The 16,883-nt window shown below is 33.4% G+C and overlaps 1 protein-coding gene and 1 pseudogene across 1 annotated transcript; both read left to right on the top strand.

Moving 5' to 3' along the window:
* Positions 1–9,013: 9,013 nt before the first annotated feature.
* LOC113715955 (probable F-box protein At4g22030) lies at positions 9,014–10,291 on the top strand. Its single transcript, XM_027240256.2, has one exon. It carries the CDS (start codon positions 9,014–9,016, stop codon positions 10,274–10,276), a length of 1,263 nt encoding a protein of 420 aa, XP_027096057.1. The 3' UTR covers positions 10,277–10,291.
* A 1,204-nt stretch (positions 10,292–11,495) lies between these two features.
* LOC113715954 (probable F-box protein At4g22030) lies at positions 11,496–13,780 on the top strand (annotated as a pseudogene).
* The last annotated feature ends 3,103 nt before the right edge of the window (positions 13,781–16,883 follow it).

Genomic DNA, 16,883 nt, shown 5'->3' with positions numbered 1-16,883 from the left:
GATGCAGTTTTGATGCCATGCCCTCACAAACAACGTAGTTTTGTTAAAAGCCATTTATTTCTTTTTTTTTTTTGCCTTTTCCATCTCTTTTCTTTCCTTTCTCTTTTCATTTCTTTCTTTTCTATTTCTTTTTCCTCTCTTTCTTTCTTCCCTAGTAGCTTCTTCTCCACCATGGTCAGCCGTGGCAGACATCGGTGGTGACACTACTGCCAATCATCGTCGCCGTTGGTGACCACCACTTTTGTCACCAAAATTTACCAAAATCCACATTCCTATTCGATTTTTTCGCTTAGAGCGCGTTTTTGATATTATTTTTACCAAAAATGCACAAAAGTACTCTCAAATCAACCCCAAAACTCATACAAATCATACCAAGACAATCCATGTTGAACCAATTATCTCTAAAGTAGTTGGCCTCCTAGAATAGGTAGGGATAGGAGTAGGTATGGATGATGATAATTGACAAAAAAATTCATTTTGATTCTATAATGCAATCACAAACTTAATTTAACAATAAAATAGCAAAAAATACAACAAATTAAAGCAATCACAAACTTAATTTAACAATAAAAAAGCAAAAAATACAACAAATTAAAGCAAGACAAATTCAAATTCAAGAAACCCATTTCGTTTGATTTTGCGCATCAACCATCCAAATTTTAAACAAGAAATCTTCTCCATGCTCCGTGCTAGCGTAAATAAGTCATTTTTAACAAGCAAATGCAGCCCCATCAAAAAGGTAATTTTCTCATTTAGAAACATGAAAGGAATCAGAAAGACTAAGGCTTAGTTTGGGAGTTTAGGATAGAAAAGAAAAGAAGGGAAAACTTAAGTTATGAGAGAATATAAGAGAAGAGAAGAGATTGTTATGTTGTTTAGGAGTTTTGAGAATTAGTAGAATAATTTTGGATATGGAAGTCATTAAATATTTGTTCAAAACCTTTTTAAGGACAAAATAGGCATTTTAAAAAATTGACAATCTTCCTCAAATTTTCTTCCTATTTCCTTCCAATTTGGGAGGAAAAGTTTTGACTGCTATTCATTCTTTTAAATCCTTCCATTTCCTTTTTTTTCTTTTTTACTAAAAACTAACAAGCGAAGGAAAACTTAACTTTCTCTTCTTTCCCTTTCTTTTCTGTCCAAACCCTCCACTCCCAAACGAAGCCTAAGCCATGGCCATGCAGAAGAATACGAGGGAAAACTTACAAAAATTTAATGGAAGGATGACTCCGACTAAACGGCTCTAGCAAAATCTTCAATGAAGCTACCAAATCCATAGATTGTTTCTTCCTCCGTTTGTGTTGTCGTCAAAGACAAGAGTGACGGAAGAGTGGTGAAAGTGTGTTCTTGTGAGGGGTGTGTGTGCTGGTAGATTTTTGCAAAGAGGAAACTGAGAGAGAAAATGAAGGAAAAATGGAGAAAGAAGAAATTATGTCCACTGTTTTTATTTTTGTGATTTTTCTTTCCTTTTGAGCCAAAAGAAACGAGAGAAAATCACCACAAAAATGAGTGAGGTCTGAAAAGAATTCTTAGAAAGAGCCGAGAAAAGAACAAAAATAAAATTGAGAAAAGTGTTGGTGGGTTAGTGTGTGACATGTGTAATGACTTAGGGTCAAAGAAAAGGTAAATGAATAAGTCTTAGGAAACTTGTTGGCATCTTCCAACTATTCTTTTTCCTTTCTGCTTTTTTCTTTATTTTTCTTTTGAGTTTGATTTTTCCTTTCTTGATTTTCTTGATTTTTCCCTTTTTCATTTTTTGAATTTTCTCCTTTTTTTTTCTTCTTTTCAGAAAACCTACAAAAATAAGAAAAATTCGCATTAGAATGCATGAAAATAAAGAACCAATAAATAGATGACATTTCAAGAAAATATTGAAATATTTCAAAAATTTGGTGTCTACACGAATATCATATAAATTCAACAAATTATTAATTGGATAAATTAAAATAAAAATAAAATGTCTAATTACAAGCTTTTTTTTTTTCTTAAATTTGAGTTGTAAGGTCTAAAATATTCTAATTCATGTAGAAGTTTAGGATGGAGGAAATAGTTTCGAAAGAAAAGAGTTGTAAAAGAAATCTAATTGGTTGGAACTTTCTTGTGACTCACTCTTCCGTTGATTTCTATAGGAAAATCTTATTTGATAGGCCCCGTAAGTTTCTTGATAACCAAACATTCAAATCTCTCTCCTATCAATTTCTACACGAAGAGGAGCAAATATAGGAAAATCTTATTTAAAACACTATCTAAGAGTTCTGCAATTGCTTATTTATTTATTTATTTTTTATATGTGAGAGGTCTTAAATTTAGGATTTTCTATTTACAATCTCTCCCATTTCATCATTCAACCCAATCCTCCTCCCCCCTCCCCCCCATTTTTTATTTATACTCTCTTCCTTTGTACCATCTAACCCATTCCTTCCCCAACTTAGTTATTTCACTTAATTATAGTTTACCCTAATTTTTGTAAAGGAAGGACGAAAAAAACAAAAATTTTATCTCGGTTTAACCAACTATATGATAAGCCTAATAGTTAGTTTTTGATCCAGGAAAGTGCTACAAATAATACTATGCAGCCAATTAATTTCACATCATAGAACATACAAATCCGATTGTGGGGCCCTTATTAGTTTAATTGGTGATATCATATTGGTCAAAAACTAACTACTGGGCTTGCTACATAGTTAGTCCAAATTAAGATAAAATTTCTCAACAAATGCCATCTAAACTAATATATTCTATCTTTAAAATAGTATGTGGAGGTTCAATGGATCTTTTGTTTCACTCTCTATGCCATCTCTGTTCCACATTTTATTATATTGCTACTTTTCTTTCACAAATATCATATTTTAATTCTTTTTTCTTAAAATTCAACAATTATAAACTGAGTAAAAAATAAATACAATAGTCTTAAAATGCAATATATAATAAAAAATTAAAAAAATAAAAAATCACTTTTTTTGTGTATTTTGATTTTTTGAGTTTGTTAAATTTTGTGTATTGCTCAGTTAATAATTGTTGGAATTTAAGGGAACAAAAAAGAATTAAAATACAATATTTATGAAGGAGAAATAGCAATATAATAAAAAGTGGCACAAAGAGTGGCACATAAAGTAAGACAGAAGATTCGTTATGATGCGAAGGCTGCAAATGTTTCCTTAATCTTTTTTCCCCTTTTTCTTAAATGCTAAAAGCCATTACTTGAGGCTTTTTTTATTTGTTCTTCTTTTAGACGTTAAAAAATGTTACCGCCTTTTAAACCAAGCCGGCCACAGCAATTTTAATAGTAAACAGTTCAATTCAAAATGGTTGTGGCTATTAGTGAAGCTCCTACACTAATTAATTCTCTAGTTTTACTAATTAACAAATAAATGATGGAATGGAGTAATGGTTATAATTAAGTATATTGATAAAAATTATAGGGATTAAGGAGGGACATAGGAAAGAAAGATTGGCACACCAATGAGGTCAAAGGAATTGAAAAAAAAAAAGATTTAAGAAATCAACTAGGTAGTTGTATAAGTTAGACCATTTTATACAAGTTCATTTTTCTTTTTCTTTTTTTTTTAAAAAAAAATTCATCATCCCGTATCTATACTATATATAAAGAGAGAGTCTTGGTGATGGTATAAACATTTTTTGCCATTTTTTGAACTTCTAATTTTACCCTTGAAAATTTTATGAAGTTTTACTCTTACCACCTAATCATATTTTGCCCACATAATCACCTCTAAGCATTGCAACTATTAAATTAACTATAACCTTATTAACAAAATAATAATAAACTAAAATTTTTTAATGATAAATTTACAATTTATGTCAAGAAGAAAATTTGTATGAAATTAATTTCAAATTGCACATGTATTGGATGTGCCCTTAATACTAGCATCCATAAGGGTGCATAAAATATCAGTTATAAACTAACAACTGCAAGACAATTATATTGTGCCACTAATTTATGTCACACAAGGAAGCTGTCATTTCATCTAATTTTATTAATAAGGTTTAAGGAAAATTTTGTCAAGTCATGACCGCAGAAATTGACATTTTTTCCTGCAGAGGAGAATGTACACTGCTAAAAGAATTTCCAAAGAGAACTAATATCATTGATAATGACATTTGAGGGAGAGTAGTGGTTGCTTCCAATATTAATCCTATCAATGAGGAATTTATACTTTGATAGGATTAATATTGAAGTCCAATTTTTTTCCAAGCCCTCAAGCAAAGATGTTCACAAATAGTATAAGCATCCATGAAGAAGGATCTCTCCGTCGTTGGTTAGTTGTGTACCAAGCGGATAGGAATTTGTTTCAGTTTCTTTAGAAGCAATACCAAGTCGAAACTTGAGCTTAAGAAATTCCATAGCAGCATCTGTATAAAACGTAATAGCACGTTGCTCTTGGAGAGTTCTCATTAGGAGCTGGTTGTTCTCCAAATTGGGGCATCAATTACTGTATTGAGCTCCCCTCAAGTTGGCAACTTTGAATTCTCCCCACTCTTCTGTAGCTTTCTTAGAAACCTGGCTCGTATCTTTTTTTTTTTATATCCCCATTGAAGGACTAGTTTTTTTAAGCTTTCTAGATTTGCATGGAGATTTGAGGTAACTTCAATATCTTCTGTTCTGTCAGATGTTTTTTTACCATAGCTTGTTGAAGAGCCTCTCACCAATTTTAGAATTTTCATATGTGTTCTTTAATTTTTTTCCCATCTCAGAGGAATGGCTTCCAAGCATATTTATATAGTTTGTAGTAGAAAAGAACATGCTCTAGTGTTTCAGCATTTTCTCCACAACATTTCCACCAAGGATCACTTTGACCTGTTCCCCAGAAAATCTCTTCTTTAGCAGAGAGGAAATTGACGTTTTTAGATGAATTGTTTAATCTCGTGCTTGACATTACGGTCCAAGAATTGGTGCCAAATTTTCGACTGTTCTTTATCTATGCTAGAGTTTCCCTCTGCTGCTTGTCTTTAATCTTTTCCTGCATGCATTCTTTAGCATTGACATAACTAGAATTCGCAGTGTACGTAGAAACTTGTGGATGAGTAAATCCAAGCATATTTAGCGTTGCCATAATATGAGCAGAGAGGTAAACATTGAATCAATCCTACTTCATTATTAGAAAGAGGGAACTAATGATGTTTGTATTCCATTTCTCACTAATAATGAAAACATCGACTTTATCAATGTGTCAGTTAGGGGGTTTAGGTGATGCAATATGACCAAATAATTTCCTTCTAATCAAGCTTTCCTTCAGATACACACAGATTTGCCATTCCCCACTTGTTTCCCTAAGCCTCATTAAGCAAGCTATGTAAACTCTACCAGATCTAGGAGGCACCATAGCTAAGCTTAGCATCCTAAATTGAGTTTTCAGGAAAATACCTACTCTTAACAAGTACCTTATTGACGAGCATGTTTTAGACTAATAAGGATTCTCCAAACTTTGCTTAGCTAGAAGGCTATATTGAAACAATCTATGTTGTTCTGAATCAGAAAAAGTTATTCTTTGACTGAATATGAATTTTAGCTTTCTTTGTTATTAAAAAAAATCTATAATTTAAATACAAAAATAAACGAGAATAACTAAAAAACTGATTCTTCGTAATCAAAATCTATAAACAACTAAAGTAAATAACCGAGAATAAAACTGTAATTAGATACTTTGTATCATAATTGCGTAGACAAAAGAATTGGGTTCTCAAGGAAATGTAAAATTTTTTTTTTGGATAGGAAAAAATTTGGATAAGTTCAGTCCCGATCACTACCATGACTTGCATACACTTTTCGGATCATAGGCCGCTTACAGAAATTCTTAAAAATTATTCACTAATACAGTTCTCATATCAATAATATAATTCAAACATATGACTTTTTTTTATAAGAAAGTCATCCGTTTTTATCAATTGAACCAACTTATATTTGTCAAAAAAATGTAATTTGCAAGCGTTGAATGTCACTCATAGCCATATAGAGCTCAATCCGCGTCACCTGTACCTGGGGGCGGTTGAAAATGCCTTGACGACTGGTTGGGAAAGTGAATTTGGTCAAGCATTGAATGGGTCGGGCCATGGTGGTGCCCGCAAACTATTTGACCAAACGCAAGCTGAGAGTTTGAGACCATTTCACGCGCGCTTTTCGCCTCGGGTTCAGACTTCATAGACTTGTGATTAGCATAGAATATGCAATGACGTTATATTTTTAAGAAAAGCACAAGGAGTCAAAATGTGATTACACAATCCATCGATATTAGTCAAAATCATGTTTAGACCGGTTGGAGTTGCAGTACTTTTACTAAAAATGTTTTTCTTGGATGACAAAAACACTTTTAAAATGTTTGATGAGTATCATTTTTTGAATTTAGAAATACAGTTTTTGGCTAATAATGCTGTTCTGGTTAGCTTAAAATTGATAGTATTACAGTAACTTTTGTGTTTCAAAAAATAAAAAATTTAAATTTAACAATTTTATTATAAATTTTGAACTAAATGAAGAGATAAATATGTTTTAGAAATTCAAAATTACACATTATCAAATAGAAAAAGCATTTGTGTAAGTTTGCACTCAAACAATATGATCAAGCACTTAAATAAGTACTTTGACTAAAAACTCTACCAATTAAGTATTTTTTGATAAGCCATTGTAAACCCGAATGGGCCCTTGTTCCTGTCTATTTGATACGTAGTTTTAGTTTAATTTACTTCAAGTTGTAAATAAATTTTACAGAAAATTTTGCTTCTCATTGATGTGATTTTACTAATTTTTTTTTTGTCGTAACCACTTATTTGAATAGCTTTAAGAAATTTAATTTGGAAATCTTTTCCTCAATCAGTTATCATAAATTGCTTTAGAACCAAACAAAAATGACTTGCTCCTCTCTTAAACCGTCATCAGTTGCAATTGGGCTGGAGAGTCTGAGTTATTGTCTAGGCGCTTCTTATTTCACCTCGAAATTGAATGTCAGGGAACAAGGAATGGTCATCAAAGAAATTTTAACCAGCATACAAGATTTCTGATATTAGTTATTTATTTCAGATACGAATATTATTTTGGTTGACTTGGTTTATAGTTTAACCATTGGTTTTCTGGTTTGAATATGCCGTCATTCATCTTATAAATAGATTTATTTAATTGTTTTTTTAACTTTGAAAGTGAGACAACATATCCACATCGTCTTTGGAATACCTGAGGAACGTGATGGACACTAAGCAATTGTTTCTAGTGGAGGAATTTTAGACTTTTCTCCGATATCAAATTCAGAATTCGAATTTTCTATGCATGCTTGACAGTGTATTACTCTGTAAATTGTTTCTTCTGTTTATAATGCGCATTAGGCCCTGAATTTTTGATGCACTGATTTAATTTATATTTGCTACCAAGACTTGATGTTTGTTGAAATGGCACAATCAATCTTTTTATATTCTGTTATCTTGGACTCTAGATGCCTGTCTAATGTTGCAAATCTTGTGTGGTGTAAAAGATCGCTATTTTTCTATATCAAATACAATTGATATTTGCTAATTTTACATATTCAAGGCAAACAAATGGTTTGTTTCAATTTTTTAATTTATTTAATTTCCTGAGTTATATTTTTGGTTAATTAAAATGACAGACTTGGTGACCAATGTTTACAAGGAGATACCATTAGTTTTTATAGGAAGACACGCGATAGCATATAGAAGGAGGGATAAAATGTGAGACCGAAATTAAAGTGGAATAGAATATCTCAAATTCACCTCAAATCTTGTGTTCTACTTCCTATTCCACTACTTATCCCATATTTTATTGTATTGTCTTTTTCCCTTTACAAACATCATATTCTAAATATTTTTTTAAAGGTTCTAGTAATTAAAAACAATGAAAATTGGTAAAATCACAGGTGCTAGTCCAATGATTAGGAAAAAGCCTAAATGGGTTAAAATAATAGTATAAAATAGAAAAACACAAAAATACAATAGAAATTCATAAAAGTTCTATTTTTTAATATATATATATATATATATATATATTTTTTTTTTTAATTTGTTGTATGTTGCTTTTAGCCAACATTAGTTACTGGAACTTAAGGAAACAAAAAAGCATAAAAAAGCATATTTGTAAAGGATAAATTATAATATAATGAGAGGTAAGAAAAAGAGTTGGACAAAAAGTGTGATACAAGATCTTTTGCTTCATTTTACCTTTTTTCATTTTTTTGTCTCAAATATAAATTAAGCATGGACTTAAACTTGCATTTATCACTTAATTACTCTCAAGCTGGGTACATGGACTTTTTCAAAACTAATAGATCGAGAATTTTATTCTTCTACTGCCGTAACATGTACTGCATTGCAAGCCTCATCATAACACAATGAAATAGCTATTCTCTTCATGGTTCCGAGACCTCTCCATTTGAGATTCTATCTAATTCCGTCCATTTGTGTAAATTGATATAATTTTAATATAAATTAATATATTTGATGTAATCGTGAATTTTACACTAATTCAATTATAAATCAAGTTTATATTAAAATTGTATCAATTTACACCGAAATTTTGTCAGTTTGCACAATACTTCATTCCCTTAAAAAAATAGTCTTTCGCTTGTCTCGTTGCCTCGTGGGCTGTTTAAAACGGCATACTAGTGTAAAAAATTGACTACTTGCGATTTTATGTTGGCAGTGTTACGTTGAAAGTCAATCAAGCAGCCAATTTTCAGGGGGAGATCCAACCTTAGAAACAGTCTAACAACGATGAATCGATTCAAAGGTTGAACTTTATAACTGCATGTCTCGACTTAACTCTTACATTCTCTACCTATATATATATACACGCCACCTTCAATCCTCTCCAAATCATCATATCCTATTTTGGCACTTCAAAGTTCAAAATCCCAATATCACAACTCATAGACACATTAATTTTATGATATATATCCCTAACTAAGACTTCAATCTTCAGGTCATTTTATTGTCTAATAGATTCAATTTCTTTTTTTTTTTTTTTTATAACAGGTTCTTTTAGAATCAAATTTACATGGCAACGCTTCAATCTTCAGCCTTATTCCATTATTCATTACCTTATTCTGCGCCCAAGATATCTAGAAATGGCACCATCATGGCCATTCTTGATATCCCAAAATCAAGGACTGGTAATATTCCTCTTCACAATCTCCAGTCAGCTGGACTATTGGTGAAGGAGCTGGACTTGGCTAGAGGTTTCATTGGCAACAAAAAATTTACAAAGAAAAGTGAAGAAAATGAAAGAGCGGATTCATTAGTGATGGCAAAGCTTTATGCAGTATTGGAAGCGGTTGCAGATAGAGTGGAGATGCATAAGAATATTGGAGATCAAAGGGACAATTGGAACAGCTTACTTTTGACGTCAATCAATGCAATTACTCTTGCAGCTGCAACAATGTCCAGTATTGCAGCCACAACTGCGGTTGGTTTTGGTTCTGGTGCTTCCTTGGCTGCTTTGAAGCTATCTTCCACGCTGATGTTTCTGGCAGCAACAGGGATGTTGTTCATAATGAATAAAATTCAACCATCCCAACTAGCAGAAGAGCAGCGAAATGCTGCAAGATTGTTCCTGCAGCTGCAAAGACAAATCGAAACAACAATAGCTATAGGCAGACCTACAGGTCATGATGTCGAGGAAGCAATGGAGAAAGTATTGGCACTTGACAAGGCCTATCCACTTCCTATCCTTGGTGTTATGCTCGAGAAATTCCCGGCTACAGTAGAACCAGCAGTTTGGTGGCCTCAGCAAGCAAAAGAGTCCGCCCACAAGACCTGTTTGAAATCAAATGGCTGGAACTCGAAACTTGAGAAGGAAATGAGATCAATCGTTGAGGTTATAAGAAGAAAAGATAAAGCAGATTATTTGAGGCTGGGTGGAAAAGCTTTGACGCTGAACAAATTGTTAGCCATAAGTGGCCCCTTGTTAACTGGGCTAGCGGCAATTAGTTCTGCATTCATGGGTTCATCTTCTCATACTGGTTTCTTGGCAGCCATGCTTGGAATTGTGGGCGGTTCATTGGCAAGCATTGTAAATACGTTAGAGCATGGAGGACAAGTTGGAATGGTGTTTGAGATGTACAGGAGCAATGCTGGTTTCTTTAAACTCATGGAAGAATCTATAGAATCTAACTTGATGGAGAGACGGGAAAATGGTGAATTGTTTGAGATGAAGGTGGCTTTGCAATTAGGAAGGAGGGTATCAGAGCTGAGAGATCTCGCATCTTCTCCAAAAAGTAAAGGAGAAGGTGCTGAGGAGTTTGCAAGCAAACTTTTTTGATAGGTTGTTTGTCAAATTTTGATGAATTCCTGTAAATTAACCCTGTACACACATGAATAGCTACGTAATCTGTATAGTTTCTTACTAGGATTACTAATCAAATTTGATGAAATTTCTTTATTCTATATATATATCTAATGTAATCTGTATAATTTTTAACTAAAATTATTGGTAAAATGTGATGATTCTTATAGTTCTTTATATATCTGATTCCTGTGTTTCTAATCGTTTCGATCTGTAGGCATTAATTGCTTCAGACCAAACAAGATCTACTTAATGATGCTTTAATTGATCTAAAATCATTTGTTACAGTCAAATCTCATGCTAGGATCTTCTGACTTCGGGCTCACAGAAAACAAATCTTGTGATTTAAGGGCTAACGTAATGCAGTGGTCAAAGTTTTGAACCTTGTTATATAACCATTAGATGTTATTGGTTTGAAACTTTAGCTCATGATAAATACATTTAATGTAATGTTCACCTATTCACAAAATCAGACGGCCGCTTTGCACTATATAGTCCTTGATTTAAGTGAAAAAGGACAACAGTTATGATTTTATGGCCGGGTATGTATTGTCGAGTCCAATTCTACCACCAGAGAAATATTTTCTTGATTAAACAACTCAGACATAATATAATCACCATAAGAGATTGATGCAGAGAAACGACACTTATGAATGCAGGACCCATCGGAGTAGTTTTGGAATTTTCAAAATTTAACTACCCGTAGAAACATAATTTTGCATGGCCATGTGATTGACCATTTTCAGACAGCTAAAAATAGCATAACCTGTCTCTTTCTTCGGTATGAAGGCAATAAAAATGTATCAGTATGATTCAGGATTCTAATATTTTATGTGGTAGGTTAGGATGTCAACTTTGAAAGCTGCTATTAGAATTTGCACGGGCAGAAAATATTATAAGGTCGACTGGATTAGATAAATGCTGAAAGGGCTTAGTGGCCAAAGGTCCTTACATTTTTGGGCCATGTTGGCTGTTTCAACACTTTTTTTCACGGGACAATAATTTTGAAAGTCAATCCAAGGTGCCAATTCTCTCACAGTTATCCCACTCAAACATTGAAATCTTGTCCTATATAGTAGTCAAACCGTTGGATTGTCAACTACAGAGTTTATTTCCACAATATCCTCGTTCTTAAAAACTATTCTCAAACTAATGTACTTTCAAAATATATTCCCTTATTAATCTACTTGTTGCCATGTGGACTTTCAGTATGGAAAGTATTCACATTTCCATCTTATATTAAGGGGTATAATCCACATCAATAGATTTTAATACCTTTTCAATAGTTCAAATTTTGCTACTTATGTACAATTTTAAAGATAAATAAAAATATTTCTCTATCTATTATTGAGTTAATTAATATTTCTCACATTAGATTGGCTCATGTAGCGTGTTAATTTTGATACTAACACTGATCTAGTTATATTTTCTCTCTCCTATTTTTTTGGAATGTATTCTCTTTTGATAAGTCAAAAAATGCAAGAGAATTTTTTTCAAATTTTCTTTCCCCTTACATTGGAATTTTTATAGTTCGCGTAAACTATGATTATTACGTATCTTGAAATGTTTACTCGTACTTCAAACAATTTGAGTTTTTGCAAACTTCTTAAAATTTGCAAAGTTAGGAGGCTACGATATATAAAATTGCAAGTAACAAGAAAAAAAGAAAGGAACTTGTGATATAATAATCAAGAATAAAGCTAGGAAGGAATAATGGCAGCAAAAAAAAAAAAAAAAGGTTCTTCAGCAAAATTATTGCAATTTGGAGGGTGATCAACAATTTTAAAATACTAATTATGGATCCACTTTCCTTTTTTAATTTGTTTACAAAATGTCCTTAAAGTACTAAATAAAGAAAAACTGCGTAATATATAAACAAAAGATTTACAAGTTATTTTTTCTCTTTCGTGGGGAGTCTACATAGCAATAACTAGATTAATAAGGGAATAAAAACTGAAAGAGCATTACTTTGGGATTATTTTTTGAAAAGTAGATTATTTTAGCCAAAAACTCGTCAACTACATGCCCTCTTTCTCCATATATATACACCTTAGGATCCTCTCGAATCATGCCATTACATTTTCAAACTCATTAGTTACACAAGCAGAAACCAAAATATTTCAGACAGCATATATAGATGACCACTTGATCGAGTTTATACCCAAATTCACTCGAACAAAAGGAATAAAGATGGTAAGCCTTCGAGCTTCAGGCTTCCTGCACTTATCTCCCCCATTCAGCGCCTGATTTATGCAAGAAAGCCTCTATCTTGGCAATTCTTGATATCCCAAAATCAAAGAAAATAAATATTCCTCTTCTGAATCTCCAAACCAGAGGATTGGTGGATGAGATAGAATTCAGTAGAAGTTTTCCTTCTTTGACTACTTCCATTGTAGAGAAACAGGCCATCTCCATTAGTGATAGCAAATTTACAAGAAATGATACTGATGGAGCTGATTCATTGGTCATGGCCAAGCTTTATGCAATATTGGAGGCTATTGCAGATAGAGTGGAGATGCACGAGAATATTGGAGAGCAAAGAAATACCTGGAACAGCCTACTCTTGACATCCATCAATGCAATTACACTTGCTGCTGCAACAATGTCCGGTATTGCTGCCACAACTGCAGTTAGTGGTGCTCCTGTATCGGCCTTAAAGCTGTCTTCTACTCTTTTGTTTCTGTCAGCAACGGGGATGTTTTCATAATGAATAAAATTCAGCCATCCCAATTGGCAGAGGAGCAACGGAATGCTGCACGACTGTTTCAGCAGCTGCATAATCAAATTCAGACCACCATAGCTATAGGCAAACCAATAGATAATGATGTAAAAGAATCAATGGAGAAAGTTTTGGCTCTTGACAAGGCCTATCCACTTCCCATTCTCGGCATAATGCTTGAAAAGTTCCCATCTAAGGTAGAACCAGAGGTATGGTGGCCTCAACAACGGCAAAGACAAGTTGGAGAGCTTACCAGTAATGTGGATTCCAACGGATGGAGCTTGAAACTTGAGAAGGAAATGAGATCAATTGTTGAGGTTTTAAGAAAAAAAGATAAAGCAGACTATTTGAGGCTGGGTGGAAGAGCCTTGAAGCTGAGCAAATTGTTAGCCATAAGTGGTCCTTTGTTAACTGGGCTAGCAGCAATTGGTTCTGCATACGCGGGTTCTTCTTCTTATGTTGGTTACTTGGCAGCCATGCTTGGAGTTGCGGGTGGTGCATTAGCAAGCATTGTCAACACATTAGAGCATGGGGGACAAGTTGGTATGGTTTTCGAAATGTACAGGAGCAATGCCGGTTTCTTTAAACTCATGGAAGAATCAATAGAATCTAACTTGATGGAGAGACGGGAAAATGGTGAATTGTTTGAGATGAAGGTGGCTTTGCAATTAGGAAGGAGCCTATCAGAGCTGAGAGATCTTGCATCTTCTTCTTCAATCAAAGGAACGGATGTTGACGAATTTGCATGCAAGCTCTTTTAAGTCAAATTTTGACGAACTAATTCTCGCAAACTCTTGTATAGACACGCATAGCTAACGTAATTCGTAAATCTCTTGACAAGAATATAATTGATTAGAATTCTTCCACTTATTTGTTGAGCACATTTTCTATCGTATCTGTAATTTTTCTGCTCATATATTTGTTGAACAGTTAACTAGTCCATATTTCCTTTTGCCTTTATGAATTTTTTAAGGAAAAAAAATATAAAATATGATTAGTTAATTGATAAAGATAAAAAGGAAGATGTTCCACTTTATTACAGTCCCTATTTTTCTTCTCTTGCATAGATTAAATTAATTCTGGGGCTCATACTATTTACTTTGGAATCTGGTGTTAATTTTTTGCTTAGTATAGCAATGCTTTGGAATCAAATGAAGATCCAAAGTCATGTACTAAAAGTACCTTGCGACCAACATGGAATCACATTGTGGTGTAGAGTCTATTCCCAGTCAAAATAGGATTGCTCAATTAGTTATCTTAGTTTGCATTGGTTTTAGGTAATTGTTCAATATTATACATAACAGGCTTCGATGACGTGTGTCAGAGGTTAGATCCATGGCTTCATAAGTTATAATTTACTTCATTTGAGAGTAAAGTGGTCATTTAAATTTTTTTCTACTATATTTCAACTTATTTATGTTCTATTTATAACGTATTTACGTTCTATTCTAACTTACTTACACTTATAGACAAACTTATGCAAAATGGAATTTTTGAGGTCCCGTCCCCCCCAATTTGTCTTTATGCACAATCACATAACCATTTGGCTAGGTCCTGTCCGAGAACCATTTCAGAACCTTTAGTCAAGATTCAAGAATTTCGTGATAGTCCAAATTGTTAGATATATTGTACATGATCGAGTTGAAGGCGTCTAATTGCAGTAGTTTGTATGTTATATGAAGTTTACAGTACTTTGAAGCATTTTAATATTTGTAATTCGGCATTGTGCACCTTTAATATTGAAAGATACACTTCAAAATTTCATGCACAACTGATCACATTGTCTCACAGTTTTAACTTCTCAAAATTTAATAGTTTTTGATTCGTGAAACCATATTCTAGATCAGAATAACTTTTGATGATTTAAATTGCATATTTGTAAATGCCTTAACCTTTTTCTGGTCAACTATTTATGCACTGGCCATTGAATATTTCCGGACACAAATACAAAAATGCTTTGACCAATTAAAATGAGATAAAGACCATTCCACGCACGCTAGGCCAATGGGAGGCGGGGCTTTCAAACTGCCAAACGGAGTTGTCCTCCTTTTCAAACCAACCACTTCCGTTTCGCCAATGATTGCACTACGATGAATAAAAAGTGCAGCAGGCTACATATTCCCTCCTAGGTACGTCAAAAGTCAATCTTTATGGAGAGCTAGTATGTTTTGATTATTTTTCAAATTTTACAGTCACTTTAGAATATAAAAATATTTTAGATGTTTTAACATTAAATATCAAAACAGCTAATTATAGAGTCAAGACCGGGACCATCCAATAGCTATTATTTACAGGGTCCAATACAAGGTTATGAATTTAGCATTCAAGACATGAACCTTAAAAATACTAAAAAAAGGAAAAATAGTCCTATTCCAAACAGAACTGGTTAGATCTTGAATCACAATTCTGAGATCTATCATTTGGAATTAGATTACACTCCCAGAAAGCTAGACACTCCCTAAAGTAGCACTAGCAGAACCAATACAAAATACGAAAATCTCAAGTATCCAACAATTTGCTTCTAGATCTGTTCAAATCAAATTCGATAGATCAATGGGTTTTAGGACATCATCTTCATCAACAATTAGTATAGATATGCCTAAACACTTAGCAACAGGAAAAAGATCAGTTTCAGAAAGACCATCAACTTCCTTTATCTTAATCTAGCTCCAAGATTTGGATCTCTCTTCCAAAATTCCACAAGCAAGATATGCAACTAGCAGACCTACCCTTTCAAAAATCCAAGATGAATTCTCTGATGACACTGATTAGGAAGAACTTTCCAGATCTGCTACATATTCCTCCATAACGGATAATCGACCTCAACTTGATGAGTTGAGGGTACTTACATTTGAGTACTAGATCGACAAACAAAACCTCAGGACAGAGTTTTATGTAGAACATAATTATGCTAAAAGAGCTGGTTCTTCAACAAATACAAGGGACGGCCCCAACAAGAAATACAAGAAGAATTCTACAGCCTCCTATGAAGAACAAGACAACACATCCAATTCTTCAATTTGTTTCTCAGAGAAACGGAATTGATTATCTTTTCTCCCAAACAACAAATGTAGTAAAAAGGTGACAGACAGTTGAGGGAGAAATCCAAGTAGAACTTTCACCACCAAAAATCAATTACCTTCTCATACAAATCAACAAAAATCAATGCCAAGCCATTGAAACTCAAAACTGCCCAGGATGAAGAACAGTCAATGCCAAGGACATCCAGAGAATCTATGATATAAGTCAAGCTCTGCCATCGGATAAGATTCAAGTTTCACTAGGACCAGTTACGCGAGCTCGAGCTAAGAAGCTATGAGAGGCACTTCAAGGCTAGTCCATGAAGTTCAAAGTCAAGAAGTTGTTCCAAAGGACATTGAAGGGCTTGAACATGATGAATTGAAACTTGTCCACCTTATTCAAGTAAAGGAAAAGGCCGATGGTTCAATTTCTAGTTCATTCGGCTTCAACTCAGCAAAGTCGTTATAAGGTGCGACCACGCTTTATAAGGACAAGTTTTCTCCCATCTAATTACTTCATCTCAACAAAGTTGTTATAAGGCGTGGGCACGCTTTATAAGGACAAGTTTTCTGCCCATCAACTTCATTCGGTCTTTACATGTTGATGTTTTCATTTGATTAGTTGTGTCATTTAGAGTGTTTCTAGTAGCAATCTAGTCACTTTATTTAGTGTAAGAATCAGCTATTCAAAAGCTTATAAGAGCCGATTTTAAGAGTCATACTTAATTAACAAACTTTATCATGTTTTAGTCTTTCTAAATCACATTAGGGTTTGGTTGTAAGGCTATAAATATAGCCTCTTTAAGTGACATTTTTTTTAGACACATTGAATAATATTCCAGAT

The sequence above is a fragment of the Coffea arabica genome, chromosome 11c, assembly GCF_036785885.1.
Source record: "Coffea arabica cultivar ET-39 chromosome 11c, Coffea Arabica ET-39 HiFi, whole genome shotgun sequence".
NCBI lineage: Eukaryota > Viridiplantae > Streptophyta > Magnoliopsida > Gentianales > Rubiaceae > Coffea > Coffea arabica.
Note: the sequence above shows the minus strand (reverse complement) of the source record. Positions and strands in the feature narration are given on the sequence as shown.